This window comes from Idiotropiscis lumnitzeri, chromosome 10, assembly GCF_059441095.1.
Source record: "Idiotropiscis lumnitzeri isolate Australia: NSW breed Sydney's pygmy pipehorse chromosome 10, RoL_Ilum_1.0, whole genome shotgun sequence".
In the NCBI taxonomy this organism is placed as follows: domain Eukaryota; kingdom Metazoa; phylum Chordata; class Actinopteri; order Syngnathiformes; family Syngnathidae; genus Idiotropiscis; species Idiotropiscis lumnitzeri.
This window is the reverse complement of record NC_142400.1, coordinates 1,972,699-2,000,272: the sequence shown is the minus strand read 5'-3', so window position 1 is coordinate 2,000,272 and position 27,574 is coordinate 1,972,699. Positions and strand designations below refer to the sequence as shown.

The following is a 27,574-nucleotide window of genomic DNA, read 5'->3' as shown; positions in this document are numbered from 1 at the left end:
TCCCATCCCGATCAGATGAATGTCAGAATTTGCATTCCGCATCAGCTCTTCAGCATTCACTCGCAATTTCGACCGAAATTGCAAATCTCAAGATAGGACGACGACAGCGTTATTGCGTTCAAGTGGAACTGAGACATTGACTCTTTTGACTGTGCCCCCTCCCCTTCCCAAACAGCACCCTAAGCCCCCCCCCACTTCCTTTTGTGTACACAAAGACTTGACCATCTACCTCAACTGTGTGAGAAGATATTCCGTAACCAAAGAATTCCATGCTGTCAGGGTGTCTGTCTGTCTGTCACATCCCCGTCTCTTCTTCTTCATGCCTTTATGTCCCCCCCCCATCCCCCCTTCCTCCAAAAAAAAAAAAAAAAAAAAAAAAAGAAAACTAGCTGGAATCAATCTGTAGCGGCGCCCTAGTGGGCCCGCGTCCAGCCAAAGCTTCCGTCCCGTCCATCCGTGTCTCTGTGTGTAAATAAATTCCTTGTCAAGACCAAAAATAAAGAAAGAAGGAGGTGACAATCCAAGCAAGGAGGTTCTTGCTGTAATCAACGTTGCCTGTTCCTTGTTTCCCCCGAAAAGCCGGAATCACGGGACTTTTGCCCACAAAGTCATCCCGGAATCAAAGTAGGAGACACAAGCTATTTTTCCACGTTTGTACGAAGACGCCAGCCTCGCTCTCTCGGTCGCAGTCCAAAGGAAAAGCTCGAACGGGGAAAAGGCGGCGCGGGGAACGCTCAAAATTGGACGGAGCGGAGCTGCCGGCCCCGCTCGGACCGACGTGGCGGCAATTTGCGTTTGCGTTTCTTCTTTCTTTTCTATCAGCAACTCAAGAGAATCCCTTTGAATACCTCATGTGAAACTTGTTTGTTGTGATGTTGCACTGAAAAAGTAGAAAAAAATAAAAACACTCATTTGTAACCCAACACGCGCTCTCGCCCTCTCTCAGCTTCTTACGTGGAACTTTTGGAGCCGTTTTGATCGGTTCCTGTCACCTGCAACCAGTCAAAATATTTTCAATCCGTTTTAAACACATTGAAAAAGCAGACAAAATACTCTCAATTTCCTCAAAATTTCAAATTTTTCAACCAAATATTCCACATGCATTCCCAACGGCACGTAAAAAAAAAATCACATTGTTCCCGTTCCAAATTCAAAACATTCAGCTCATTTAATTGACCATGGGAACCCTTTTCAACATGACAAAAAAAAAAGACCTTTCATGCAAAATTGAACGTTTTTCTCAATCAAAAGACACACAAAAAAATTGGCATTCATTCCCGCTGACACATTCAACAAAACTGAATTTGAATTTCTAAACCTTTAAATGATACAATTCGCAAAGCAAAAATTCAGACCAATAATTCAAACAGACGCATGTCGTTTTTAAATTCACCTTTCTAAATTCAAAATGTTCATCACAGCCAATTCACCTTGGCAATGATTTGAATGATGAATTCTAAACCACAAACCTAAACGGAGCAGCAACGCTTACAAACAGAGCATACAAAAATACGCAAACGCAAACCATGATTGTCGGGCTGAATGTTCAAATGGCATTTTATTGATTAATTTTTTTTAAACAGTCATACTCATTCATTCATCGTCGCAGCACTCCATTAAAACATGAGCAGACTTTTATAGACGTTTTCAGAACCTTCGAGGAATACAAATATAAGATTCTATAAATAGACACGACTTTGACATGAATTCATGGCCAGAATTGTCAACTAGTAAAAAACATATATCGACATTCTTCTAGTCTAGTAGCACATAATCAAAAGAATCTACGAGTGTAAATCATACTTAGCGCTACAATGTTTTCAATAAAGTAATAATAAATCATTTGTTAAAAAATGGTGGAGAGGATGAAGGGCTGATTTGAAGATGAAGATAAATGCTGCTCAAGATCATCTGCGACCGACAGAGTATAGCCAGCGACAAATTTTTTTTTTTAAACAATTTTAATAACGCCACGATGCAAATCCAGCAAAAACGAGCAACAACGTACAAGACGTGCAAAAGCACCATCAGACTTCCGAAAGGCAATTTCCCCCTTTTCAGGGAGTCCAAAAGACGAGCAACAGCAGCCCCCAGTGGCCACGGCGCGTACTACAACCCCCAACCAGCCACATACGACGTCACAAAGTGCCTTGAAAGCTTTCATTTCATTTCATACAAAACATTAGTTTGACACATTGTGAACAAAAAATATCAGAACAAAAGTGCTGAACTTTACGGCACAGCCAGGTATTTGGGGCCCCATGGAAATACATTTTCTACTTTGCTCTGTCTTTTAAATTTAGTGTTGTTACTTCCAAAATGTCATATCTTACATGCTTGTGAAAGTAATACGTTCCTTTATAATATTGTTACTCAAGTTTACTTTTCTGCCTAAGCTTCTTCGCTTAGCCTTTTTCGGCTACCGGGCTTGAAATGAATCTTGCCGTCTCCGTCTCCACTCACAGTCCGAGAAGGAGGAGCAGGTGGACTGAACCATTTGATGTAAATGGAGGGGGGGAGACGCTGAGAAAATTTCCTAAACAAATACACTTACTGCAACTATCAATGCGTTGAAAATGAAATATGTGGCTAATTGTACGTTCATTAACGAGAGTGAGATTATGTTATTTTATTAGTCGATCATGGGCTCCTAGAATCCTTCTCCTTATTCCCCCCTTTTCGGCAGGCACTCACACGATGGGGTAGCTGGCCAGGTTGGCGATGCCACACAGGTTGCCGCGGTTACGCGCCATCTTGACGTAGCCTTTGTTGCCCCAACTCTCGCTCCAGCTGTCGGAAACACAAATTGTGAACTTCTAAAAACGTGACCACAGCGAGCCGTGTCGTTCCGTGCGATGATGATGATGATGATGTCACACCTGTTCTTGATGAGCCAGTACTTCTTGCCCCTGGCGTTCACGCCGTAGCCCACGGCCAGCACGGCGTGGTTGACGTCGTCTTTGTTGCAGTTGGGGTCGTAGTAAATGCCTGGTCATGTGACAAGGAGGAGGCGTGAAGTGGCGTGAAGAAGTGACATGGTGCCAAGGCGACGTGACGTGAGATAAGATGTCCTTTTTTAGTCCCACAATGGGGAAATTTGAGGTGTTACAGCAGCAAAGATATAGATCACACAGAGTCGGCGGCGTAATGTAGCCGTTAATGTATAACATTAGCAGCAGACATTCAGAAAAAGCATGCAAATATACACAGTATAAACGTATCTAAGTGTAAGGAAACACTCCTAATGTTTGTCCATTATACGGAGGGGGAAACGCTGTAATGATAAAAACTACTGAATGATTGAAAATACTGCAATCATAAAAATATTGCAATGATAAAAGTACTGTAATGGTAAGAGTACTGAAATGATAGAAAAGTACTGCATGATAGAAAATACTGCAATGGTAATGGTGATGACGTGGCTTAGCATGACGTGACGTGATCGAGATTATGTCATGATATGTTGTGACGTGTCATGGCATAACGTGGCACAACATGGCATGATACGATGTGAGGTTCCCTGCTGTGTTCGCTGACCTCTCTGGTAGAACTGGAAGGTCCCCTGGGAGGCATCGATGCCAACAGAGACGGGACCAACCTTGAAGAGCGCCACGGCCAGGGCGTGCTCGTCGCCTTCCGGAATTTCCTTGTAGCTGCGGCACTCGGCAGCGGTACCGGACGAATTGTAGCGGCACATCTGCGCCTGCAGGGGGCGGCAGAGGCAAAATCCATTTTCTTATGAAGGTTTCGGCTCAAGTGGACTGGCTGCCAGCCAATCGCAGGATTCGCACACACATTTGCATTTCTGGACAATTTGCAGTCCCAGCGCGGCGTACCCTAACGGTCCATCCTGCTGCTCACCTGTCCCACGTAAGGATAGGCCTCCTCGGAGTCGATGCCTCCGTTGTCCCTGACGTACTTGAAGGCGTTGGTCATGTATCCTCCTCCGCAGCCGCTGTTCTCCGTCACACAGTCCACCAGGTTCTGAGGACTAAGGTCTCTCAGCTCACCCGTGGTCTTGGCCAGCTGACCCTCCAGGGCTCCCGCCGAGCTGAAGGCCCAGCACGAGCCGCATGAACCCTGAGCGACAAAACAAACGAACACTTAGTAGGATCCTTTTGGATTCATTTTGTGACGTTTGTTTGGCCGAAGGTGCATTCTTCTGTTTCTCCACTTGACGGCAGAATTTCACCACTTTAAAGTTGTCCATCTATCATCCATCGATAATCCAAACTTTTTATCAATTCAATATTCTGCAGTAGTCGTCGTCGTACGAGATTATAAAACATATCCGCAAGCAAAATTACAACTATAGTAACCACTCGCTTCTATTTAAAATGTAATATTATGGTAAGATACTGTCATATAATGCACATTTTGAACATTAACAAGATGCTTAAATATAAGAACGCAAAAAAAGTTCAATAAAGAGATTCATTTAAAATGTATTGAAGTAGAGAACCTTTGAGGCATCTTGCGTGTACCACAATTCCAGAAAGACTGTTCGAGTATAAATTTATTTCATTCAACGTCAAAATGCGCTCTTCCAATCGTCCAGTAGATGGCACAATTTCACCACTTTGAATGTTCATCTTTTAGTCTTAACTTTCGTTCGTTCTGTTGGAATTTTGTCTACTCACAACAAAAATTAAATGAATACTTGAGACTTTTTGAAGGATACTTTCAGATGCATTATCAGTTGAGTGAATTAATCTGTGATGTAAATTTCTTTCTCTTCATAATTAAGTGTTTGGCATACCACTCTCCGAATCTTGAAATTATACAACTTGACATTGAAAAACACTTGAAATAAATAAATAATTTACAGGACTTAAAAAGCCACCGTGTTTTAAATGAACTGCACAGCACTTTGGTCAACTTGTGCGGCAAATACGCCTTTGCCAAAAATACAAATGTGAAGATTACGCACCTGGTCTTTGACAGGCGTCACCATGCCCATCTTGCGGTAGTCCAGCGATTTTGGAAGCGGGTAGGCCTGCTGCTCCGGACTCATGGTGAAGCCCCGTTCCCGCGTCATGGGCATCTCCAAGCCCATCATCTTCTCCGCCACTTCCTCCGACGTCTGCCGCCGCACCAAAAAAGGTCACGTCTCGCGTCGTGACCACGCTTTGTGGGCGTGTTTCTCACCATGTCTCCCAGATGGTTCATGCCCAGTTGGTACGAGTGCATGCCCAGCGCCGCCTCCTGGTTGTGGGCCTCGATCATCAGCGCGTTCTTCTCCCAGATGGCCCGCCGGATGCCCTCCTCGTCCTGGTCGACAGTGCGTGGACACGAACCACAATTGTAAGTATTTTTTATTTCCTTTTGACTTTGATTTTTTTAATATATATTTTTTAAATTCAGTTCCTTTAAATTGTTTGTTAGAGCAGGTTTGTAAGCTTTTATTAGTTTTTTTTTTAAATGCTAAGTTTGATGTATATTAGCTTTAGTATTAGTTTTATTACTGATTTGTTTATTTATTTTTTAATGTTTTCATTTATTTTAAATATTCTGAGTATTTGTTGAGTTCAAGATTTAAAAAAAGATCACAAAGTATTTTCTAACAAATGAGTGTGAGCGCCGATGATTGTTTGTCAATGTGTGCCCTGCGATTGGCTGTTTTCATCTAATGTGGGCGGAGCATAGCCTCAAAGTTTGTGGCTCATATCATCCAGGCTTGCCCATGAAAAAAGGGGGGCGGCGGCGAAGGTTTGCCGATTGCGTCTTGCCGCTTTCATTTTGCCTCAGATGTCTTTCGCGTGTGTCCCCAATAAAGTGACCTTGTCCTCCGAGCGCCACAAAAAGTGGAACGGCGCGCAAAGAGAAGACGACCGATTGAAAGTCATCCATCTGGGCAAATGGGTCAAATTGACATTTTAATTAGCCACAAACGGCTGCTTGATGCCGCAGCCTGGATTCTTTAATCAGGACGATTAAACGCAGTCACGGGACATCCTCCCTCTTTAGGACGGCAAAACATCGCAAATAAAGACCACGCGTGTGAGACATCGTCACAAGCGCAGGAGAGCCACGTCCCCATTTTCTTTCCATAGAATCAAAGAAAACCTTTGGAAGAATATTGTTGCGAAACACTGACCATGCCGTTGTATTCCCGCCTGTGCGTTATCTTCCACTCCTCCCATTGGCTGTCCAGGGTCACCTGATCCAGGCGGGCCAGCGCCGACACGGCCAGCAGAAAGACGCTCAGGCAACGCTGCCACATTCTGCGCAAAACACAAAAACAAAAACGTGCTCATCACGTCACATTTACACAATTTGCTTTGAATTCAAACTTTTTGTCATTTTCTCTTTATTTTGGAATTACTACGTTATGTAAGTTGGAGTCGTTTCGTGTTCCATATTCTTTCCTTCTGTCTCGTGAAGCTCGCATCCAGTTTTATTTGGCGAGGTACCTTTCTTCGGCTTTACTTTCTTACAGCACGTCAACGTTTTGTTATCAGATTTTTTTTCTATTCTTTTGCTTCGTCATTTCATCCCATTTGCTTGCCTCCCTCGGTCCGATAAAAGAGGACTAAATTCCTCCAAAATGGTTTTGCCTGCTTTGTTAGTTTTAATAAGTTGAATGGTGTGAAGACTAAATAAAAAAAAAAAAAAAAAAGATTTGGTCTCTGGAAAGAGTGGATTTTATTGCTCATATAATCAGGGGGGGTTCGCTCAACATGGTTACCGTCACCATAGCAACCATCGAGGAGGATTGGCTGAAGTGTGTGAGACACTTTGAGGTTCTGGTTTGCAAACGGACGTGCAAGCGGACGGAAAATTAAAAAGAAACATCAAGCAATTATTCCCCAAAATGTAAAAAAAAAAAAAAAATGCTTTTTCAATCGCTAATTCAGCATTTTTTGAGCCCCGGCTAGCTCTTGGTTTAATAAAACCGGCGACATGACGGGATTGTTTTCCTTAATGGAACTTAATAGGCAGGAAACTCTTTTAAATAATTGTCTGAATATTTTTTACTAAAGTATATTTCAGTCTGGACTTTTTTTTTTTTAACTTTCATTTGTGTACAAAAAGTGACTCAGCACTTTGACTTTTTTTTTTTTTTTTTTTTTTTTCACTCAAGTATCTGTCTTTGTACTTGGGAGTGGACATCCTTTCACCAAACAATACTTGTGGACCAAGAAGTCAAACAAATGAACATAAAAGTCGCCTTACCTTCAAAGTCCACAAGTCAGTCCGATTGTGTTCAAGTGGTTTCGCTTCAGCGCCGGGCAGGTCCGATGCGCAAGTAGGTCAGCGTCTGGTTTATAAGTCTTGGAATTTTGAGGAAGTTTGGGGGCCGGGGAGGAGTTTTGCAGACGGACGGCGAAGGTTGGACATCTGGTTTCACTCGGCGTGCCAGCGTGCGTGATGTCACTTCGTTAAACAGAAAGTCTGCTGACACGGCCGGAAAAACACAAGCAGGACTGAAATAAGAGAACATCACGCTTGTTCCTCTTCCTCGTGGATAGACTTTGATCTTTGAGGATGTTTGTCATCGCCATGGTCCAAAAAGTGACCAAGTTGATCAAAAACGCATTTTACTGTTTGCACTCCTGCTGCATGATTGTTGGCTTTTGTTCTTTTACATTAAACGGGTGAGTCTAAATTCAGAGTTGTGCGCGTTCGTCGCACAACGTGAGCAGCGAAGAGATCGGCTGGAAGAAATGCCGCATAAAATCAGCAGACCCTGAAATTTGGCCGGCTTCCAAACAAAATGGCCGACTTCCTGTACAGTTTTGGGCGTGCGCCACCACCGGAGTTACGAACGTCCACGCCCCAAAAATAATAACCTCCTAAAATTCACAGAAAATGATGATAAATGGGGAAAAAAAATTTGAGGCGTCCAAGCAAATTTCGGGGGTGGGCGGTGCCCCTGCAGTGCCCCCCCCCCTCCTCTAGCTACGCCAGTGGCACAGCCCCAAGAGACTTTTTCGTGCATCTCCTTCCAACAGTGCGATGGGAGGATCATTTGGTTTTCTGCCCTAAAACGCAAAGAAGAGAGGATTCAATTTGATGCCGCAGTAAAAATTATTTAAAAAAAAAAAAAAAGTCCTAGTTTAGTGTTGCCAATTTGTCAAGGATGCCAGCTTCCAAATGGAGCTTTCGGGCAAATTCCATCGAAATTGAGCAATATTGTTTTCACAAAAGCAGAAATGATCAATTGCATCTCAATGGATGCTGTACCTAATGAATTGTCCAGTGAGTGTTTGCGTGACAATGACTGACAATCAAGGAGAGAAAAAAAAAAAGCAGCTCATGACACATTTCCTCAGGTGGTCATCACGTAACGGAAACACGCACGCACATTTATAGAAAGGAGACAAAATGGAGGCCGCACGCCATCGCTTCCTCCTGGCGTTAGTCACGCGCCTGATTTTGAACACGAAGAACATGAACGCGTCTAAATATACAAACGAACGGAAGACCGTCTTGGTCATGTGTGAGCTGACACACCGGCCAACGCCAAACTGGCTCCTCCCCTTAACACTTTGACGGTTGTGAAAGCCTTTTTTTGTCGTGTTTCTCATGAATTGTAAAAATGGATGAGAACAAGTCACGTGTTGGGCGTTTAGTGCTGACGACGCTTTCTGCCTTTCAAGGTCACAAATGACCTCAGCGGCGACGTTGCGATGTTCAGGCGTGCTAAGTGGCACCCGAGGGACGGCCGCGATCGCCTCGGCTCTTGATTGACGACGCCTCATCTTCATCTTCATCGTTGGTGGCTCCCGAAGCACCTCCAAGATGGCGACAGGACTTTAGAGGATGAGATCGCCGCCGCCGCCGCCGATTGGCCGGTCAAGGCCACGTCACAGCCTCGGCGTGAATGTGTGTTTGATCGAGGGGGCGTGGCAACAGATGTTGATTTATTGGCCAATCAGTTTTGCTGACGCCATCTTCGCATTTGCATAATTTTGCTTTCGAGAACCACACAAAACAAAAATTGTGTGATGAGAAAAAATATTTTTTCATTCTTGTAATATTATGCCATATTCATTCTAAAACGAAGACTGTTCCAGAACAACATTCTACGTTACTTTCTAAAATGACTTATAATACATCATCTCTTAATAATGCACCACTTTTACTTTTTCTATAAAAATATGAGAATTCACAACAAAAAAATATTCTTGGACAGTATCCTGAAAAAATATGAGCTTCAAATATTGTGTCTTCATTTTGCATTATTCTTCACCCCCCCCCAAAAAATACTTAAAACGCAGACTTTAACCTTCAAAATTATTTTGACTTTGACTGATATTTGCATCAAATAATACTTTTTTTAAAAAGTGAAAAAAAAAAATTGTACTGTGTAGAAAAATATATTCTTTGAAAAAAAGAAAGACCTAGAACTACGCCTTTTGTCCAATTGAATTTTTTAAGAAAAAAAAGTGCCCTCATAGTAAAAAAAATGTTTCATCCGACTGTCCTGTCCAAATTGAACATCAGATATAACTTCTCTCCTCTCTCTCGTTTTGTTGGGACGTATCCGCTTTGTGTTCCGGACCGACGCGTGCTGGACTTCCTTCGCCTGCGGATCAGGATCAGGATCAGGATCACGAGTTATTGTGACATCAGCCAAAAAGTCGTCTATACGGTCCGGCGATGTATAGGAGCCGTCGCTTACGTAAGCCGAGCCATGTCGTTGCTGAGAAGCTTTTCCGACGCCACTTTTCACCCGCTGCCCGCTCGCCAGATTAGCGACGACCGCAGACACCAAAGCGGGTTTAAGGCTTGTTTGGACCTCGGCGGATTACGGCCGCTCGCCTTTTTTACCTCCTGACCTCTGATGGTGTACGACGGGACGTTTCACAAAAACACAAACGCAAAACATCCAATTGACTTTTTTTTTTTCTGATCCCTTTCCGAACAATCCAGTTTGGCTTTGTTCTAAAGTCATAGAAAGGAGGCGGAGCTTAATGTGCGCCAACAACACAAAACGTCGCCAATCGAAGCTTCATTTCCGCACATTCTTACATAACGAAGCATTATATGACTCGCTTAATACCGACTCCTGCTGAGAATGGTTGCCGGGTCGTTCCCGTCGATTCAATCCGAGGATGGAAAAAGTCACGTGACCTTCCCGCGACACGAGAAAAAAAAAAAAACCAAAGCAGTTTTGAAGTCGTGCCAACTCGAGTGTAGACTTTGTGACATTCATCAACGTGAAAAAGAAGAAGAAGGACGCATCACGGGAAGTCCCCTCGCTAACAATCTAGGCCGGTAGACGCGTCACTCGAAAACGATTCAGGAAAAGGTCTCATCAAAAATAGAAGGTTTGAAATGTCACCCGTGGATTTATTGTCGAGAGGATTTTGGGAACGAAACGTTCTAGCAGGTTGACGTTTGTGAAACGACATTTGCAACAATCTTGTGCATTCCAAATGTTACTTTAGCAAATTCAAATTTTTTTTTTGAGTGGAACGCATTAATGGCATTTCCATTCATTTCAATGAGGAAGAGCGATTTGAGAGAAGAAACGTCACGCAACAAATTCAAATTGCATCCCATTCTTTACCGAGACTCGACAAAATCCTCTCGATCGAGCTCAGCCAAGAAAAAAAAGCAGAAGTCAACGTGACGCAGGAGCCACGATGTCCGATGACCACTCGTCGGCAACAGAACACGGGCGGTCCGGTCCTGTTCGGAGTCCAAAAAGTCAACTTGTGCCACCGCTGACTTCCTGATCGGTGGCGGCGCTATGACAACACGTCGGCACCGCGTCAGCCCAAATAGAAACCTCATCAATGGGTCCGTTTTGACTTTAGAACCCGCTGACCCGCTTGCGTCGTCTTGACATGATCACGTCATCGACGCGGCCCGCGGCGTAAGATGTCGTTGCGCTTTCACAGCTGTTGTCTGTCCGGGGAAAATTTATTTATTTTTTTTTTTTAATATATCATCCAAAATCTTGTGTGAGTCTTCCTAAATGTCTCATCGGCTTCGTGAGAGGAACAACGTGACTCATTTCCAGAAGATTGGAAAGTTCCATTCCCCAAATGGATCCTTTTAATTGGTGTTTTGCAGCCAGCAGGCAGCCCGCGAGCGAGGTACCATCCCGGAGGGTTCATCAGCCAACCCGTTTCAGTCCCGGGCCGCGTTCCAAATGGGTCCGCCGGAGTCGAGCCGGGCCAGCTGCGATCACGCAGGAAGCGCTCTCTTTTTCTTGTCTCCGAACCAACAGCCCGACGGCTTCGGGCTCAGAATCATTTTAGGCCGCGATCTTTCCTTCTTGTTTTTCGATTTTGAGATGGAGACGAAGTATCGAATTTCGGAATGATTCTGGTCATACTGTTCAATATGTGACATCGCTATTTGCAAGCGTTATGTGGGAGCGAGCGCCACTGCCAACTAGTGGACTGGAGGTGCAATTACATTTCATTGTAGTACGGCGGAAAAAAAAGCATGTTCCCCAGGGTCACATGTGCCCCGCCAGCATCGCACCGCGACCCCCACGCCCCCCCCCCCACACAATTTGAGAAGCATTGGTTTAATAGAAGCTCAAATAAATGCCAAATGATGTCTACAAGCATTTTTTACGGCTGAGCGTTCCGTATCGCAAGCGTCCATCGAGGAGTACCTCAACTGGGTTATTTGTTTTTTTGGTCGATGGATGGTTGTAATTCTGCCAGGAAGATGAATGTCCCTTTCAGACAAAGCGCCGAAGAAGCAGCAGCAGCATGAAAGCACGGCGGTGGAAAAGCAAAACAAAGTCAGTCAGGCTTCCGGGCTTCTAATCGCTTCACGTCGGTGAGCACATGTGCCGTCATGTTTTCTGGGATTACTTTGGATTCGGAGGCGGGCGAGAGAAAGAGAAAAGCGAACCCCCCCCCCAAATCACGCACGACCAAGTCACACAACATGCTGCCGACACACATTCATAATTTTCCTGACGCTTGATCCGCCACATGCCGATTCGCCTCCGCCTCGGCCGTGCGTGCGGATTAGCAGTCGGCGTGCCCCGGCTACGCTACACTCCTGGCCTTTAATTCATATTTTTAGATCTGTTAAAGCGCTGACGTGCACGAATTAAGCACGTGTGTGTGGCGCGCCGCATGATATGAACCCTCATTAGAGGAGGCAACAGCTGCGGCCTGAGCGCGGATTGCAAACGTAAAAGGTCCATTTCTTGGCGTATTAGCGGCAGGATGTCGCCTGGCCTCCATTCATGACGACGGGACTGACATGCCGCTCTGAAGGTCACACGCAAAGAGGAATGGCACACACGTGGAGGTGATGATCAAGACACATTGATCTCACTTCCTAAATGTGTCATCGGTCATCTCGGCTTGGATTCATTGATTGTAGTGATAGAACGATTATCGGTGCCGATATTTGGCATGTCGCCGATTATCGCAATTAAACTTTCAAGGCCGATTAATGAAATGCTGGTTTATTTTGGCTCGCTGCAGCACATTCTCTGCTGTGCTGGTGGCCCCGCCTGCAGAAGCAGAATGGCCCGCCCACAGCACCATCTCCCGTGTTTCAGCCAATCAGAAGAGAGCTGCCTGTTTGTTTTCATTGAACTCTAAAACATGCAGCTGAGCCCGAACGACGAGTGAGTTTGATTCCTGCGAAGGAAGAGACAACAAGCGGAAGAACTTTCCATAATGTCACGAAAGGCGAGTCAATGTTGCCAAAGACGTTGCGGCCATTTACACAGCACGTTGCAAAAGCCGTGATTAATCTTCACGTGGCAAACTTTTGACCGCAAGGTATGTGCTTCCGAGCTCTAAATATTTCACGTCGCAAGGGGGCCCACGTCATGGACGAAAAATGGACCGGCTGCGGTGCACATTTGTGATTTTCGGTAAAAACGTTTTTTCAAGTTATTGCTCAGGAATAAAATGTTACAACCCAAGTTTGGTTTCAAGAGAAATAAAGAAATTCCAGAAGAAGGTGCGGCATGGGGTAAAAAATGCCAAACTTTTTTTTAACAATCTCATCAAGATGAATTCCCCCAAAAATGAGCGAAAGATTTCATTTCAAGGCGGTGTTGGCGAGTCCTCGTGAAAGGTTTAAACCAAACACTGAAGGACGAGCCAGGAGCTAATCCCCACACATAATTCATCTTTCTTTCGGGGGGCGGAGCCTGCAGATGGCAGCAGGATGGCCAGATGTTAGTGGCAGCCATTACTTCCTTGCGCTCGACCCCCCCGCATCGCCGTTCAGCTCGCTCGACAGCACGGACGTCGCGCAGCATGCCGGCATCGTCCTAATGACTCAGAAGACGCAGTTTGTGTTCATCTACGGGACAGCCCGGTGGTCGGGTGTGTGTGTGTGCGAAATTGAAAAAAAAAATAAATAAAATAAAATCGAAAATCCAGTATGTATTGTGGCGTCTATGTAGATGCTTGTGCCTTTAAGAGGCGGGGCTTGGTGGAGACCCGCGGCCTCCAACGTGGGCACCCTTCCATCATCGTCCCTTTGTCCTTATTAAAAAAAGAATCATCGTGCGTCCTTTCAAATTGTTTTCTTTCATGAAGCACAATGCTGACGTGCGCAAGTGTGTGTGTGTGTGTGTGTGTGTGTGTGCGTGCGCTCATTTTGAGCCTAATTGGCTCCCCATTGAGCGCTCATGTCTTTCGCTGACTGCTGTTTGTTTGAAGATCCGGACAGAAAGGTGAAAGATCACCATCGGGTTGCTCACTCTTAATTTTGCCGAGTCTAATTGAGCCCCTCTGGATTTCCACCTCGGAAAAATGGAGAACCACGGGAGAGCGTTTGGACTCCAATGCATGGAAACGCTTATTAAATATTAGTCATTACGAGCATGTAGGCGAGCATCGTTTTGGCTTTGAATATCATTGTTGGAACAATCAACATCATGAGTGAAAGTAAAAAAAAATTTTTTTTAAATTAAAAAAAATTTAATTCACCAAGATGAGTCATTGTATTTTTTGGTTGTTTTTCTTAAAGGGGAAGTCAACCCGAGAAATGTCAGCGCGACTCATGCCAAATCCGTTTGAGCGTTTGGCCGCGGAGATGTTGACGACGCAGCCGCTCGCTCATTCGCGCTCACGAGAGGGGGAGGGGCTTCGCACACTCACGAGAGGGGGAGGGGCTTCGCTTTGTGACGACGACGACCGCGTTTAAAGTAGCAAACAAGAAAAAAGCTTTCGTCATCACGTTCGAGTAGCCGACACTGTGCTAAAGCCGATGGAAACAATATTGCCGTCTTTCAACGAGCTGATTGGCGAGGCGAGGTGACACGCAAAGAAAGTGACATTTTTTTTAAACGCGATGAAAATGCAAATGGACAAATTTTTGTTGCTTAGCTTCACGTGTCATCGCTCCAAACGCATCATTTCAGAACGTCGGAGGCTTTCAATTTGATTGCAAAAGTGCGTTTGTTGTGTTGTGCGCGCATGACATTCCTCCGTCGTCATCGGCGAGCGGACGGACGGACGGGATCACGCGCTTCCCGCCTCAAACGGGAGGAGGCGGAGGGATGAAGATGCGGCATCGCCAGCAACTTTCTCTCTCCCGCATCCACGCGTGTGCGCGCACGCACGCAAAGTCGACCTGAATTCTTGCGGCGCTCCAATCATGACAACTCTCGGAGGTTCTGAGAAGTAAATCAGGACGAGTGCGTGCGTGCGTGCCGAGCAGCACCGGGACGTGACGCGGCTCACAACACAGACTGGAGACGAAAAGGATGGAAGCTCGTCCAAACTGGTACGTTGAAGCACTTTTTTTTTTTTTTTTTTGTGATGGAGAATGTTTTTTTTTTTTTTTGCGCAGCCGACATCTCGGTGTTGTTTTATTCGGCGTTTCTACTAAATCAGCTTTATGGACGGCACGGTCATGTTCCGCTTGATTGAGTCCGAACGGGGACAGCACTTGATCTACTTTTGGGCTTAATCCAAATAGTTCTTCTCAAGGTTGAACCAACTCAGTGAAATCATCGCTTGACGAAAGTCAATCACTTTAAACGTTATTTTTAGGGTTTTTTTTGATTCAGCAAGCCAAAATTCTAAAAGCGAATCTCGTCCATTGTGTCTTCTCAGGTGTTTATGATTTTTTTTTCTTTTAATAATCAAGTGATTAATCCTGAAAGCAACGATATAAAATAAGGCGCAGTTTTCGATGTTGAAAAAAATGAGTTGTTTACTGCCCGTACAGAACGATTTTGTACTGTGAATGCACATAAAGGTACAAAACTGTGCCTTTTAACACGGCAACAACTTTGCTCATTAAAACAGAACAGACCCAATTAAAAAAAAAAGATTTAGTTTATTTATTTTCTGAACTATAGAGCGCCCCTAGTGGTGAAAGACAAATCCGCAGTTGTATTAGCTGCATGGTTCTAAATCATAGAAAAAGTCGCAGTTTATCATCCGGAAAATACGGTCGATAAAAAAAATCTAAGTAAAAAGAATAAAAAGCTTCTGCGTGTGCTCGGTAAGACTCTGCCAGGTTGAGTCAACGTCGATGTCAGGCCTTCATCATCAAAGCATAAAATAACACGCTTTGTTTTTGTTCCGTGGCAGTTTGTTTAGCACTCACACCAACTATTTTGCGCTTGCTTATTGAGTCCAATGGCTAAATTATGAACCACAAGTTTAAAGAATGTGACGTGTGTTATTGTATAATAACTATGTTATTACACAGCTTCTCTTTTGAAAGCTCTGACTTTGGACAGGATGTTATGCCAGTGCTGCCCCTTTTGTGTCAAAAGCTTGCCGCTATCAAACTTTTTTTAAACAATTTCAAAAATGCTTCGTATGAACACGCATCCATTCACATTTATGCGATTCAAAAGAGAACTCGTAGCGGCCGTTGTTTTGCCGCACAAAGTGACGCACACGAGCTGGGAAAGGATTCAGAGCTGTCGTCATTTGTCAGCCGCGGATCGAAGCAAGCCGTTAGCTCCGTGCACACGCCCGCTGCCCCCCCCCTGCCCCCCCCCCATGTACACCTTAATGCTCCAAATGAATCATGCAAACACTTCCTGCTCATAAAAAGCTTTGATTAAATGGAATATTTGGCCGGCTCCCAAACATCGGCGCACGCTCAGGAGATGGCGAGGATGACCAAGTGCGCTCCATCGTTCGCTTTCCAGAACAAAACTTGTGTGTGCGCTGCTGGTCACGCTACAAAAAGACACCCAACGGTCTTTTGTGTTGGATTTCGGCGCCATATGCTCAATGACCCTCGTCAGGAGACGTGGTTTCAATCAATTTATTTAAGCGTCAAAATTCAACTGGAATTTTATCTTGCAGAAATCTGCACGCTTAATGAAGAATAATATACTACGACATAAACAATGCTGACAAAAATTAGCATAGCCGTGTCGGTCATTTTAAACTGTCAAACAACTGTTCCACATACGGTGCAGCAACACATACAAACTAATATTCTCTTTGCTTTGTGGGAACCACGACAATGACTGACTTTGGACATGTTGATAAAACCGCTGCTTACCACATGAATCGCCAAAAAAAAAAAAAGAATTTCATAAATTTAGCGATGATGTCATCGGCATACGGCGGCGACGAGGTGCGGCGATTTGGCGAATAACGAGAAGCTAAGCGGATTATGAAGGGCTCTCCAAAAAGCAATACGCTGAAATGATTAAACAATAGATTATAAAAGATCCGGGCAAAAGCACGTTGGACTCATCTGTTTTTGAAAACGGGATTGGCGCCAGCGGTCGGCTTCACGCGTCGCCGCGGTGACAAGACGCGTGAAGCCAAGATGGACGCATTTTTGCGCGCATGAACGTTTCTCAAATAATTTCTTCAAATAATCCTTGACTTGTTTTACTTCTTAGCGTTCGTAAGCAACGTCACTTTTCGAACTCCGACCTCTGCAGGGTTAAGATCCACTCCTCACCTGTCAATCAACATTAGCCCCGCCCCCCTCCCCCACATGAGCGCCGTCAGTTTGCTGCGTCGACCTAATTTGCGAGGTGCTGCTGCGCGGAGACTAATTCCCTCGCCTCATTTATGGCCGGTATTATTAATATTGCCGACGCGGCACTTTTGTGCTTTTCGCAACGCGTGTCGTCGAGGCAACCGCGGATCCGTCCGGGACGACCCGCCTCCTTTGCGTTCACGTCACTCACGTCCCACTCTTCACTTTTTTTTTTTAATTCTTTTGTGGTCCAGCTATGATTGACTCCAGCAGACGAACTTCAATTATTTCTATACTCCAACAAGCTACGCTAAATAAACGAACCAACTAACGTGCTAATAAATCGCTATCCTGAAAATGGCGATAAAGATGCTCACAATCGCGGCTATTCCAAACGGCAACTCGCTACGGAGGCGTCCACGAGACTGAGACGCCCTTTTTTTACCCCACGGTGGCAGTGCGACGACGTCAATATTCCCTGCAGGTCCAATCAGAGGACAGAAAGACAAATTCAGATGTAATGCAATGATTAACCTGAAGGTGGCGCCACTGAGATGTTTTTGCCACAAATTCAAGATTTCAACAAACAACCAAAATAATGACCAGTACATGTAGACAGCGCGCTAGTAGACTCGCGTTCAGTTTTTCAGCCCTTTCAAAAATAAATAAATTCATTTAAGCGTGAGTAGCCCTTTAAGCTTTTTATGGGAGGGGGTGGGGGGAGACTAAAAAGTCTTTGTTGCTGTTTTGTAACATCAAGCAGCAGGCTGGTAAAAGTCAGTCCCGAGGGAATGGACTTTTTTGTGGCGCTCACAAAGCAGCTGCTCACTTCTGCGTGTGTTCTGCAGGCCAACCTTTTTGATTTTTTTAAATATTTGCTGCTTGCATGCACCGAGCCTCCGGAGGCCGCCACACTGCGGCAGGTGCCACAAGCTCATAAAAAGAGGCACGCAAACGCCTTCCAGCCACTTTAATTGGGGATTTGAGGCGCTTGTCGTTCTCGTGCGCGTTCAGCTAAATATATCGCACGGCAACAAGTGTCACAGGACAGAACCGGGCCGCGCTGGGTCGGCGTGTTCCAGGGGCCTGACGGACGGACTACGTGGTGGTGCACCTGTTGCCAAAAAAGCTTCATCGCACTTTTGGGTCGCCGACAACAGCGGAGGAAGTCAGAAAGCGGAGAGCAGGATTTGCATAAACGCCAGTTTTGGGTTTTGAGCAAGACTCCGACGTGACGGGACCAAGCCAGGCGGTGCGTATTCGGACACGCCCACGTCACCAAAAATATTTTGCGGGGTTTTTGTTTTTGGGATATGGGATACATTTCCATAACTTGAAGGAAAACTGAGATTTTAAAACATGTTTTATGTAGAAATGACTTCAAACATAAATAAATAAATAATAATAAATTAATTAAATAAATAATAAATAAAAAATTCCCAATCATGTCAACCCAAAAGAATAAATTATTTTCAAGGTTGAAAACGTGCCAGACGTCGAAATGAAGCAGATCGGCTAAACGGCATCGGACTGCATCTTGTGGACGTCACGTAGGAACGATTTGAAACGTAATAATTGTCAAGAAGCGATGAGCGACTTTAAACAACTCGGTGGAGCTCAGAAAATGTTTGCAACATCCTCGCCATCGAAGACTCATTTCAAACAAAATCCACGCGGACTGTGATTGGCTGCACACCTGCCAGCCCGTGTCTTTCACCAGCCCGGATCAGACCGGATCACAACTCCAGACGGCGGGAATCTGGGAAGGTCGATCGCAGAGCAGGACAACAAGTACAAAAAAATGTTTTGAAATACATTCTAAATGTAAATGCTCTTCCAAAGCAGATTTTTCACCATTCCTCTTTTGCTGATTTTTTTTTTGGGGGGGCGAAAGGGGCGTGGCTTAGTGACCATTGGCGTGTCCACCAACCATAAAGCATAAAATTCTGATGTGTGTGATATTTCTGACATTCTCACACACATGCAGTATTCGTAGACGAATTGCATTTTTGAATGACAAAATTCGTTAAATCTGAAAGAATCAGTCTTCAGGACATGATTTAACAATAGAAGCTGCCTTGTGACATTTTGGATTGAGACTTCATCGAACAATAGAACATTGCGAATGACACGTATTTCAAATTGATTTTCCCAATGACGTCGTCGCCGGATGCGAGTTTTTAATTCTGCGTGATGACAAACACGAGCGGCACTCGAGACAAGCGAGCCTGTTTGTGAGCGCGCCGTCATTGCGGCATCTTTGGAACGCGACGCTGCGAAACCGACACCAAGTTGGAGTTAGTTGAAGCTGATCTGCTTTCCACAAGCGTCGTTTGAACGAACGCATCGGAGCCCATCTGGTGGACGACACTTTTCACTCTTCAATTCGGAATTCGGAAGAACAGAGCTTGGTATTGCATGAGAAATGATTTAAAAAAATGCGCAAAAGGCTTTTCCAAAACAAAAATCACAAGCTCCTGCATGCAAAACTCGATTGAACTCTTTCCGTGGACGGCGCCCGTCCCGTCCGCACTGGCACTCTCCAGATGCCCGCCTCCAGGCGCCCCGTGGAGGTCTCATGTGCGCGGTCGGAGGTGACACTTGCGGCTTTTTGCTCCGTCTCACATGGACGCCTTCGAGGGTGTGAAGTGCTTTTTAAGGCCTCGTTTTTGGCGCCATAAAGTGTCCTCCAAAAAAAAAAAAAGTGAGCTCCATCCTTTGATCATGAGCCTCGTCGTTGGCTTGACCCGGTGTGCAGATTTCTCTGGTTTGCGTAACATCTGCTTCACACTCGACCTACATACATGTGCACGTTCTCATCTTTATTTTCACTCGAGCTGTGAAACCGAAGCAAGGAGCGGGCTTGCCGTGGCGCCGTCACTCACTTGCATGCCATGCTACTGACATTCTGTTTTTTTTTTTTCAATAGCTTTCCTCCCTGCTGTTGGCCTCCTTGTGCGTCTTTTACTTTTTTTTTTTTTGGGGTTTGTGACATTTAATCAGCAGGATGCCGGAAATTTGCAAAAGTCATGCAATTAATGATACGATCACAAACTGAGCCGAGGGTATAAATAGTCAAGGTCAGAATCTTCCATTTTCAACATTGCGTTTAACACTGTCATGGCAAAGCCAAAAGATAAGCAGAGCTGCGCTGTTAGCCAATTAGTATTGGCTAACGGTGTTGGCAGAATGAGCACAAAAAGAATCTAAAAATAGAGACGTACTATAAAATATACATCTAAACCAGTGCTTCTCAATTATTTTCGGTTACGCCCCCCCGCCCCCCGGGAAGAAGAAAACAATTCGCACCCCCCCCCCTAACTTTCCGCCACAACTAAAAATAATAGCATTTTCGTTGCAAAACAAAGCTACACCGTTGAGTTAATGCTCGCGGTGCAGAATGAGCAAGGAGAGCGCCACTGCCAACTAGTGGCGTGGAGGTGCAATTACAATTAATTGTAGTACAGTTGGAAAAAAAAGCATGATCTAAAGAGATTGGCAAAAAGAATGACGGCAGTCAACAAGAGGCAACTTGAAAGTGATGTCGCTCTTTAAAGCTTTTCATGAGAACGTGCGGACCGATATCAGGGAAAATTATTTCACAATCAAGTGAAGTCGCTGACAAAGCGTCAACGTTGTGATTCGCACTTCAGTGAGACATTGCCATTTGATCTTCGGTGTTTCATGCGTCGACTCTCTTTGTTTGTTTGCTACAGGCTACGCTAACGGGGATGCTCATGACCAGAATAAAACAAGCCCAGCAGACCCAAGATTGGTTCTGGTTATGATCGTCTGCGCTCAGGCACGGACACGGTACTTTTGTTTGGTGGTCCAAATTGTGCTCCTCCATCAGCCTCCGACTGACGTCCAAATCTTTGTGTCCTTTCAGAACGGGGGTAAGATGTTTGCGGAGTCTGTGGGCGGATGGGTGGCGTGGGGCATTCTGCTCCAGGTGGGACTCGGCGTCGCCGCCGGAACTTGCCCTCCTCGCTGTTCGTGTCGGCCCGATGCCAAGGAAGTCGTCTGCTCCGGCAAACATTTGAACTCCGTTCCCGAGGGTTTTTCCGGCGACGCCAGGCACGTGGATTTATCCTACAACAAGATTCGGACCGTGGGCCGCCGCCAGTTCTCGGGCCTCCATGAACTTCAAGATCTGGACCTCAGTGACAATATGATATCTATGATTGAGGTGGAAGCTTTCCAGGGACTACAGAACCTCTGGACCCTTCGGATTAAGAATAACCGTCTCAAGATCCTTCCCGTCGGGGTTTTCTCCGGCCTGTCCGGTCTTCGTTTTCTCGATCTAAGCCAGAATGAGATTCTGGTCTTCCTGGACTACACCTTCAGAGAGACGGTGAATCTGCAGACGTTGGACGCCGACGACAACGACTTGGTGTTCATTTCCCAGCGAGCTTTCGTTGGGTTGCAAAGTTTGCAGGAGCTGAACATCAATCGCAGCAATTTGACGTCCATTCCCACGGAGGCGTTGTCTCAGCTGCAGAGCCTGGCGTCCCTTCGCATGCTCCGCCTCAGCATTTCCACGCTGCCTAACAACGCTTTCCGCCGCCTGCAGCGACTGCGCACGCTCATTGTGGCCAACTGGCCCTCCCTGGACACGGTGGCCAGCAACAGCCTGATTGGACTCAACCTGAGCGCGCTCGTCATCAGCGGCTGCAACCTCAGCGCGGTGCCGTACTCGGCTCTGCGTCACCTGGTCTACCTGCGCTTCCTGGACCTGTCCTACAACCCCATCCGCGTTCTTCAAGGCAATCTGTTGCGGGACCTCCAAAGACTCCAAGAGTTGCACCTCGTCGGGGGGAGCCTGCTGCGAATAGAGCCGGGGGCCTTCAAGGGCCTCGCCTCGCTCCGCACGCTCAACTTGACATCCAACCAGCTTTCGACGTTGGAGGAGAGCACTTTGCACTCGGTGGGGAACCTTCAGGTTCTGCGGTTGGACGGGAATCCCCTGTCCTGCGACTGCCGTCTGCTCTGGGTGGTTCGTCGGCGATTACGCTTGAACTTTGACGGACGTCAACCCACGTGCTCGTCGCCCGACGCGGCGAGGCAGCGAGAATTCAGGGACTTTTCCGAAAAGGAGCTGCCGAAGGTGTTCACCTGCCGGCCCGCTCGGATTCTGGACCGCCGGCCGCAGGAGGCCAGGGTGGAAGACGGCACCACCGTGCTTTTTTCCTGCAAAGCCGACGGGGATCCCGCGCCATCCATCACCTGGATCTCGGCCCACAGGAGCGTGGTCTCTCCGGCAGGAAGAATCCGAGTTTTACCCAACGGGACCTTGGAGGTGCGGTTTGCGCAGCTCCATGACAGCGGCACGTATCAATGCCTGGCGGGCAACGCCGCCGGCAACGACAGCATCACGGTCGGCCTCTACGTCAAGGGGGGAGCACGCAACCGAACGGTTCCCTTCTTCGTCGAGGAGGACTGGCTGGAGCCGCCGATTCCTCAAGCCACCAACTCGTCGGCCCAAATCGCCAGGCCGTACCCGTTTGACGCCAAGACGTTGATCATCGCCACCACCATGGGCTTCCTGTCCTTCCTCAGCTCGGTGGCCATCTGCTTCATCTTCATGTTCTTCTGGAGTCAGAGCAAAGGTCAGATCAAGCACACGGCCACCATCGACTTTGTTCCTCGCTCCTCCATGGGCGGCGGCGGCGACGGCGGCGATGGCGGCAGGTTCACCATGAAACTTATTTAAAGCCAACCAAGCGGACGGCTTTCCGAGACGCTTTCTTGGACTTGTTCTAACTTCGGAGGAGGGGTTCTCAAACTTTTTGGGACTGGGGGAGACAATTTTTTCCCAAAGACTCCCCTTATAAGGTAAACATAAATTGCAGCCGAGTGAATCGCTAATTGATGCAGAAATTAAAACTTGACTAGTGGATAAAAAAACTCAAAATGTTACGAAAACAATTGAACACGTTCAAGACAAAAATTTGGAATGTTATAAGAATAAAGGGTTTTTTTCAAGCAAAAAAAAGCCATATTCGTTTACAAAAAGTCACATTTTTTTTGTCATTTTGTTTCACGACCGAGCTTGTAAACCAACGTACTCATTTTACAGGTTTGCCCACTGAAACTAATGTAAACGCTTTGAATCCATTCCAGGTCCCCCAAAATAATCCAAACTTTTTTGGAGGACGTTTTAAATTAAATAAAAATTGCTTTGTAAAAAAAATATGTATAAAGCCACGCAAAAAGTGACAAATTGGTTTTTGTGTCTAATTACAAACACGCACGCACTCCCCCCCGCCCCACACACACAGGAGTCCACTTGTGTGTTGCCATGTGCAATAAGGGGCGTGGCCTCGTAAGTGACATCAGGAGCAGCAATCACACAAGGAGTTTCGCTTTAGCTTCTGCTGCATGCTCCTTGAGAGTGTCTTCATTTTGGATTGGACTCTTTTTCTGTTTGGTAAACGTTACAATTTGATATATTGATTGAAAGAGAATTTCAAAATATTTTCAGAATATTATGCCTCGGAGCCTTCATTAAAAAATAAATAAATAAATTATTCTTCCTCAAAATATTTTTTAATGGCCCAAAGCTGAGAGGACGCGTAATTGGTTGATGATGTTTTATTTATTTATTGATTATTTCATCGGCGCACACTTTTTTTTAAATAACATGACTTAACGATTCCTCGCATTATCATTTTGCCGATTCCCAAGTTCCAGTTTGAGAACGGCCGCTTTTGAAGCCACGTTTCATCTTAAGCGGTCGGTCACCACGGCGCCGCGCTCGCTGCTCGTTGTCGTGCAAATGTTTCGGGCGCCACAAAACCTTTCAAGTGCTTGTTTCTGCGTCCGTCACGTAACCTTTTCATTGCCAACTCGAGTAGACATGCTCACTGTGACCGCTAGTCAGAAAAAAATAAATAAATAAAGTAGGTGGAGTAGATTAGCAATGGAGTAGCAGCTGTGATGCTTGACGTGCCCTTTACCATTTGAAGCTTCAGCAGCTTTGTCAGGATCTTTTCTTACTTTATTATGACACAAACTTTCTTTTTGATAAGCAAGAAACCACTTAGTAGGTTTTTTTTAAATTTTGTTTTGTACCTGCGTCAAACTCAAGAATATGTGCCTCACTTACTTCTTTTTGGATGAGAATATGCGTCACCATTTTGTAACTATTAAGGTCTTTACTGTGTGTGTATATGTGCTGGGTTACTTTTCTTCGGTTACTTGCCATAAATGTGTTTCTTTTTTGTCAGAGTAGATTGTCACTCATTTAATCAGCAAAGATTTTTTTTTTTTTTTTTTGAAAATGTTAAAAAGAAAAATGACTTGGGCCATGATGCTATTTGGCTAACATTAATTCATTAGTCTGACAATTACAATTTTAATGTGTGACAACTATTAAATGCTTCAACAATGCACAAGTGGAGTGTTTTTTATTTATTAATTGCCCACTTTAGCTTTATAATGGGAAACATCATATGCTAACAATTAGCATCTCTTTAAGCAACTGAGAAGTCAAACGGTGCAGCAACACATCCAGACAAACAATATAAAAAATAAAACATTCAAGATTTTCTTTATCCTCTGCAAAGAACGACTACGTTAGTGCCATCCTGAAAAGCTGAGATTGTCTTCATGTCGATTTTATACTGCCCCCAGGTGGCCAAGGTGCGCACAAAAAAATGTGCATTGAAATGCGGGAGAACGTTTGAACGCAAAGGTTTTATTCTACTTATGTCATTACTGCAAGTTTTTATAACATGTAAAATATTAAGGAGTGCTGTTTTTCCAAAGGAAAAAAACAAGTTACATTTTTTGTTGCGTTTTGGGGCGAATGGAATGAATGGAATTTTCATTCATTTCAATGGCAAACTTGAACTTGCCTTTCAAGGCACCACTTTGCTTTTTGGCTTTCCCACTCATCAACTTTGCAACTTTGATGGATGCCAAGGCACCCCAGAGACACAATCTTTTGTTTACAAAAGATTAAAAAGTCACTTTTCTCTAATAAATCCTCTTCACAGCGATGAAAGAGCGGCGATTCAATCTGCCACGGGTGTTTCCTGCCTTGCCTTCTTGTTGTTACCCAACAGCAGATGAAAAAAAAAAAAAAAAAGAATGAGATCTAATCATCTTAAAAGCAAATCTTCCTGCGGTGAGTTGGTTCTTGTTCGTTGGTGACAAAGAGAAGCGCCGAAGCACACATGCTTACATAACCAAAGCACTTAATCTGCACTCGGAGGACTTGGAACGGAGACCCAAAGTGGCCTGCTTGGAAGGCAACACAACAGCCAGGATTACGTGCGCACCTGCGCACGCACAAATGCAAATCCATTTGTGCGTGTTTTACGTGACTTGCGCTTTCAAGGGGAGTCACACGTTATGTAAAATGCATTTTTTGAATGTTTCCCATACAAATATTTGCGTGTTGGGAGTGCCGGCCCGCATGTCAAGTGGGAAATGAAATGTTAGCACAGATTAGCGTTAGCAGACAGTGTGACGATATAACATTATTTGTGAAGCGCCTTTCGCAACAGCTGCAGCTGTGACAAAGCGCTTCAGGTAGAGAAGACCAGAAAATTATTTAATAACAAAGACAGTGAACGCAGAGATACAAGAGACCCAATTTAAATTTTTTTTTTTTTTTTTTTAGATCTACTAGTCGGACACATTTTTTTTTTTTTTACTTACGATGATGGCAGTGAACTCATTTCAACTCACTTCCCAAAAAAGCAGATGGTAAATTCATTAAAAAATACTACAAGTGTTTTATGGCCACTCCCAGTTAACTTGACTGTCAAACGAAACATAAAAAAAAAAAATGACACTTTCTGCGTGTGTGGAAAGCAAACAAACATCCAGGTGGTATAACGCTTTAAGCAACGGATATCTGAGCACAAATGGTCGAGCAACACATGTAGACCGGAAATATAACAATATCGGAGGCATATATATATATATTTTTTTTATCCACTCCAAAAATGACCAAAATGAGCATCTCAATGTGGAATATATCCACACATCTGAGTTATACTGCCCCCAGGTGGCCAATGCGCTCACACCAAAAGGAACAGCACAAAGTCCATTGAATAGAAGGAAAAAAAAATGTGGCAAAAAAACTCTTGAATTCTTTACATTCTATGTCACTTTTTCATGAAGTAAAATATCACAGCGTACTATGAAGAAGTCGTACAAAAATCCGGATTTATGCCATTTAAATATATTTGAGTGTTTTGAGTTACAAGTGCGGTCACAGAACGACTGAAACTCACATCCCAACAGCACGTCTGCGTGTCTCTTTTAAGACGGCGGACGCAGAGGACGTTCAGAAATAATCCAGAAAAAGTGAAAACATCCCATGATCACGTGCACGAGCCTTTTGGATTACCTCGCAAGCGTCTCAATCTGCTATGTAGGTCTGTCTGCCGGCCCACGCGCGTCGCCTATTTTCATAGGAGCGCGCGCTTGATGGCATCCCCGTCGGGTTATTCTCAGGCCATGAGGGAAAATGATTGGCAAAGACGAGAAATGAATGGACGCAGGAGTTGAAAAAGTAAAGACGTACGGTTGATGAATAGGAAGCAGAAGTAGTAGTGCGGGCTCCACAAAGTGTAGTCGTTCAAATTCAGGTCGGTTTATGAATTTACATATTTTGTAGCAAAACTACTGAAAAATTGGCAAATGGTCTGTTTTCTTTCCAGCGGAATTTGGTTTAATGCTTGAGCAAACCTGAAAGAGCTTAATCATGATTTGGAATCCTGTTACAAATAAAATGTGGTTTCCTGATTTATTTATTTATTTTTTTAAGAATGGTAAACATCTTACAAATTTGACCAGTGACCACAACTGCAGAATAGTTATTAAATTGTGTTGTGGAAAGCCTGACTCAACGAGCATAAATTGGTGCGTGATAAAAAATTATAGACTGTATTTGTTTGGTAAAGTACCATATTCTCAAACCAGAGTGGAAAATAAGATTTGCATTTTTAAAGTATGAAAACTTTAGAAAAAAAATATTAAAAAACTAAAATGAGAAAAAAAACTACATCAACTGCTAAAAGATAAAGATAACCTCAATAATATATATATCAAAAGGCTCATATGGAGCATTGAATTAGATGCTGCTGCCATCTAGTGGCGAAAATCCTCACACCCAAGCATGAGTCCCAAATGACGTAATCGATCTCTCTACGTTACTTTTTTTCCATGAACGAAAAATGATTTTCATTCCAATAATCGGCAACGTGTCATCTGGATAGTTTGGTAATTTAGCGCTGCCTCCATTTTGTGAAAATACAATTGTAGTTTTTCATTATTGTTATCGAAGAGATAAGGTGAAATTCGCCAATCGTGGTTTCCTGCAAGCAACATTCGTTTGCAGTCTGCAGAGGGGTGAACATCTGCTCTGCTCTGCGTGGAGGAGTCGCCACGTCTCCCACAACACCACAAAAACTGTTTTTTTTAAGTCACCTTTGTATTTTTAAACCACTGTTCCATATCCGACCTTCAAAGAGCCAATTAAGGCACATTCTACATCATCATCATCTGTTATATTGCGCAATAATGACAACCCAAATCGGTCCTACCTGTCAAGTGTTCCTCCTCAGATTTGTTCCAAAGCTTCCAGGACAAGAATTTGGCACTGCACCAACTGCAAAACATAATAACTCAGATTAGGATGTTTGATGAAGCATAAAATACAGAGGGTTTATATATATAAATAGCTAAACAAAGAATT

The 27,574-nt window shown here is 44.7% G+C and overlaps 2 protein-coding genes across 5 annotated transcripts; one reads left to right on the top strand and one right to left on the bottom strand.

Annotated features, from left to right (window-relative positions):
• Positions 1-1,530: 1,530 nt before the first annotated feature.
• On the bottom strand, positions 1,531-27,487 carry ctsk (cathepsin K). The gene is made up of 9 exons (XM_088306354.1): positions 27,423-27,487; positions 7,177-7,395; positions 6,098-6,224; positions 5,149-5,271; positions 4,931-5,083; positions 3,862-4,080; positions 3,538-3,703; positions 2,880-2,988; positions 1,531-2,790 (listed from the first exon to the last, which is right to left on the bottom strand). Exons 3-9 carry the CDS (start codon positions 6,221-6,223, stop codon positions 2,691-2,693), a joined length of 996 nt encoding a protein of 331 aa, XP_088162480.1. The 5' UTR covers position 6,224; positions 7,177-7,395; positions 27,423-27,487; the 3' UTR covers positions 1,531-2,690.
• lingo4b (leucine rich repeat and Ig domain containing 4b) lies at positions 14,189-24,234 on the top strand. Of its 4 annotated transcripts, none has more exons than XM_088306349.1 (3): positions 14,189-14,679; positions 20,577-20,662; positions 20,750-24,234. In XM_088306349.1, the coding sequence occupies exons 2-3, from the start codon at positions 20,645-20,647 to the stop codon at positions 22,571-22,573; spliced, it is 1,842 nt and encodes a 613-aa protein (XP_088162475.1). In that variant the 5' UTR covers positions 14,189-14,679; positions 20,577-20,644; the 3' UTR covers positions 22,574-24,234. The 4 variants fall into 4 exon arrangements, with proteins under 4 accessions (XP_088162475.1, XP_088162478.1, XP_088162477.1 ...); XM_088306352.1 differs by having other exon boundaries at positions 20,577-20,673; XM_088306351.1 differs by lacking the exon at positions 14,189-14,679 and adding an exon at positions 17,715-18,112.
• Positions 27,488-27,574: the final 87 nt, after the last annotated feature.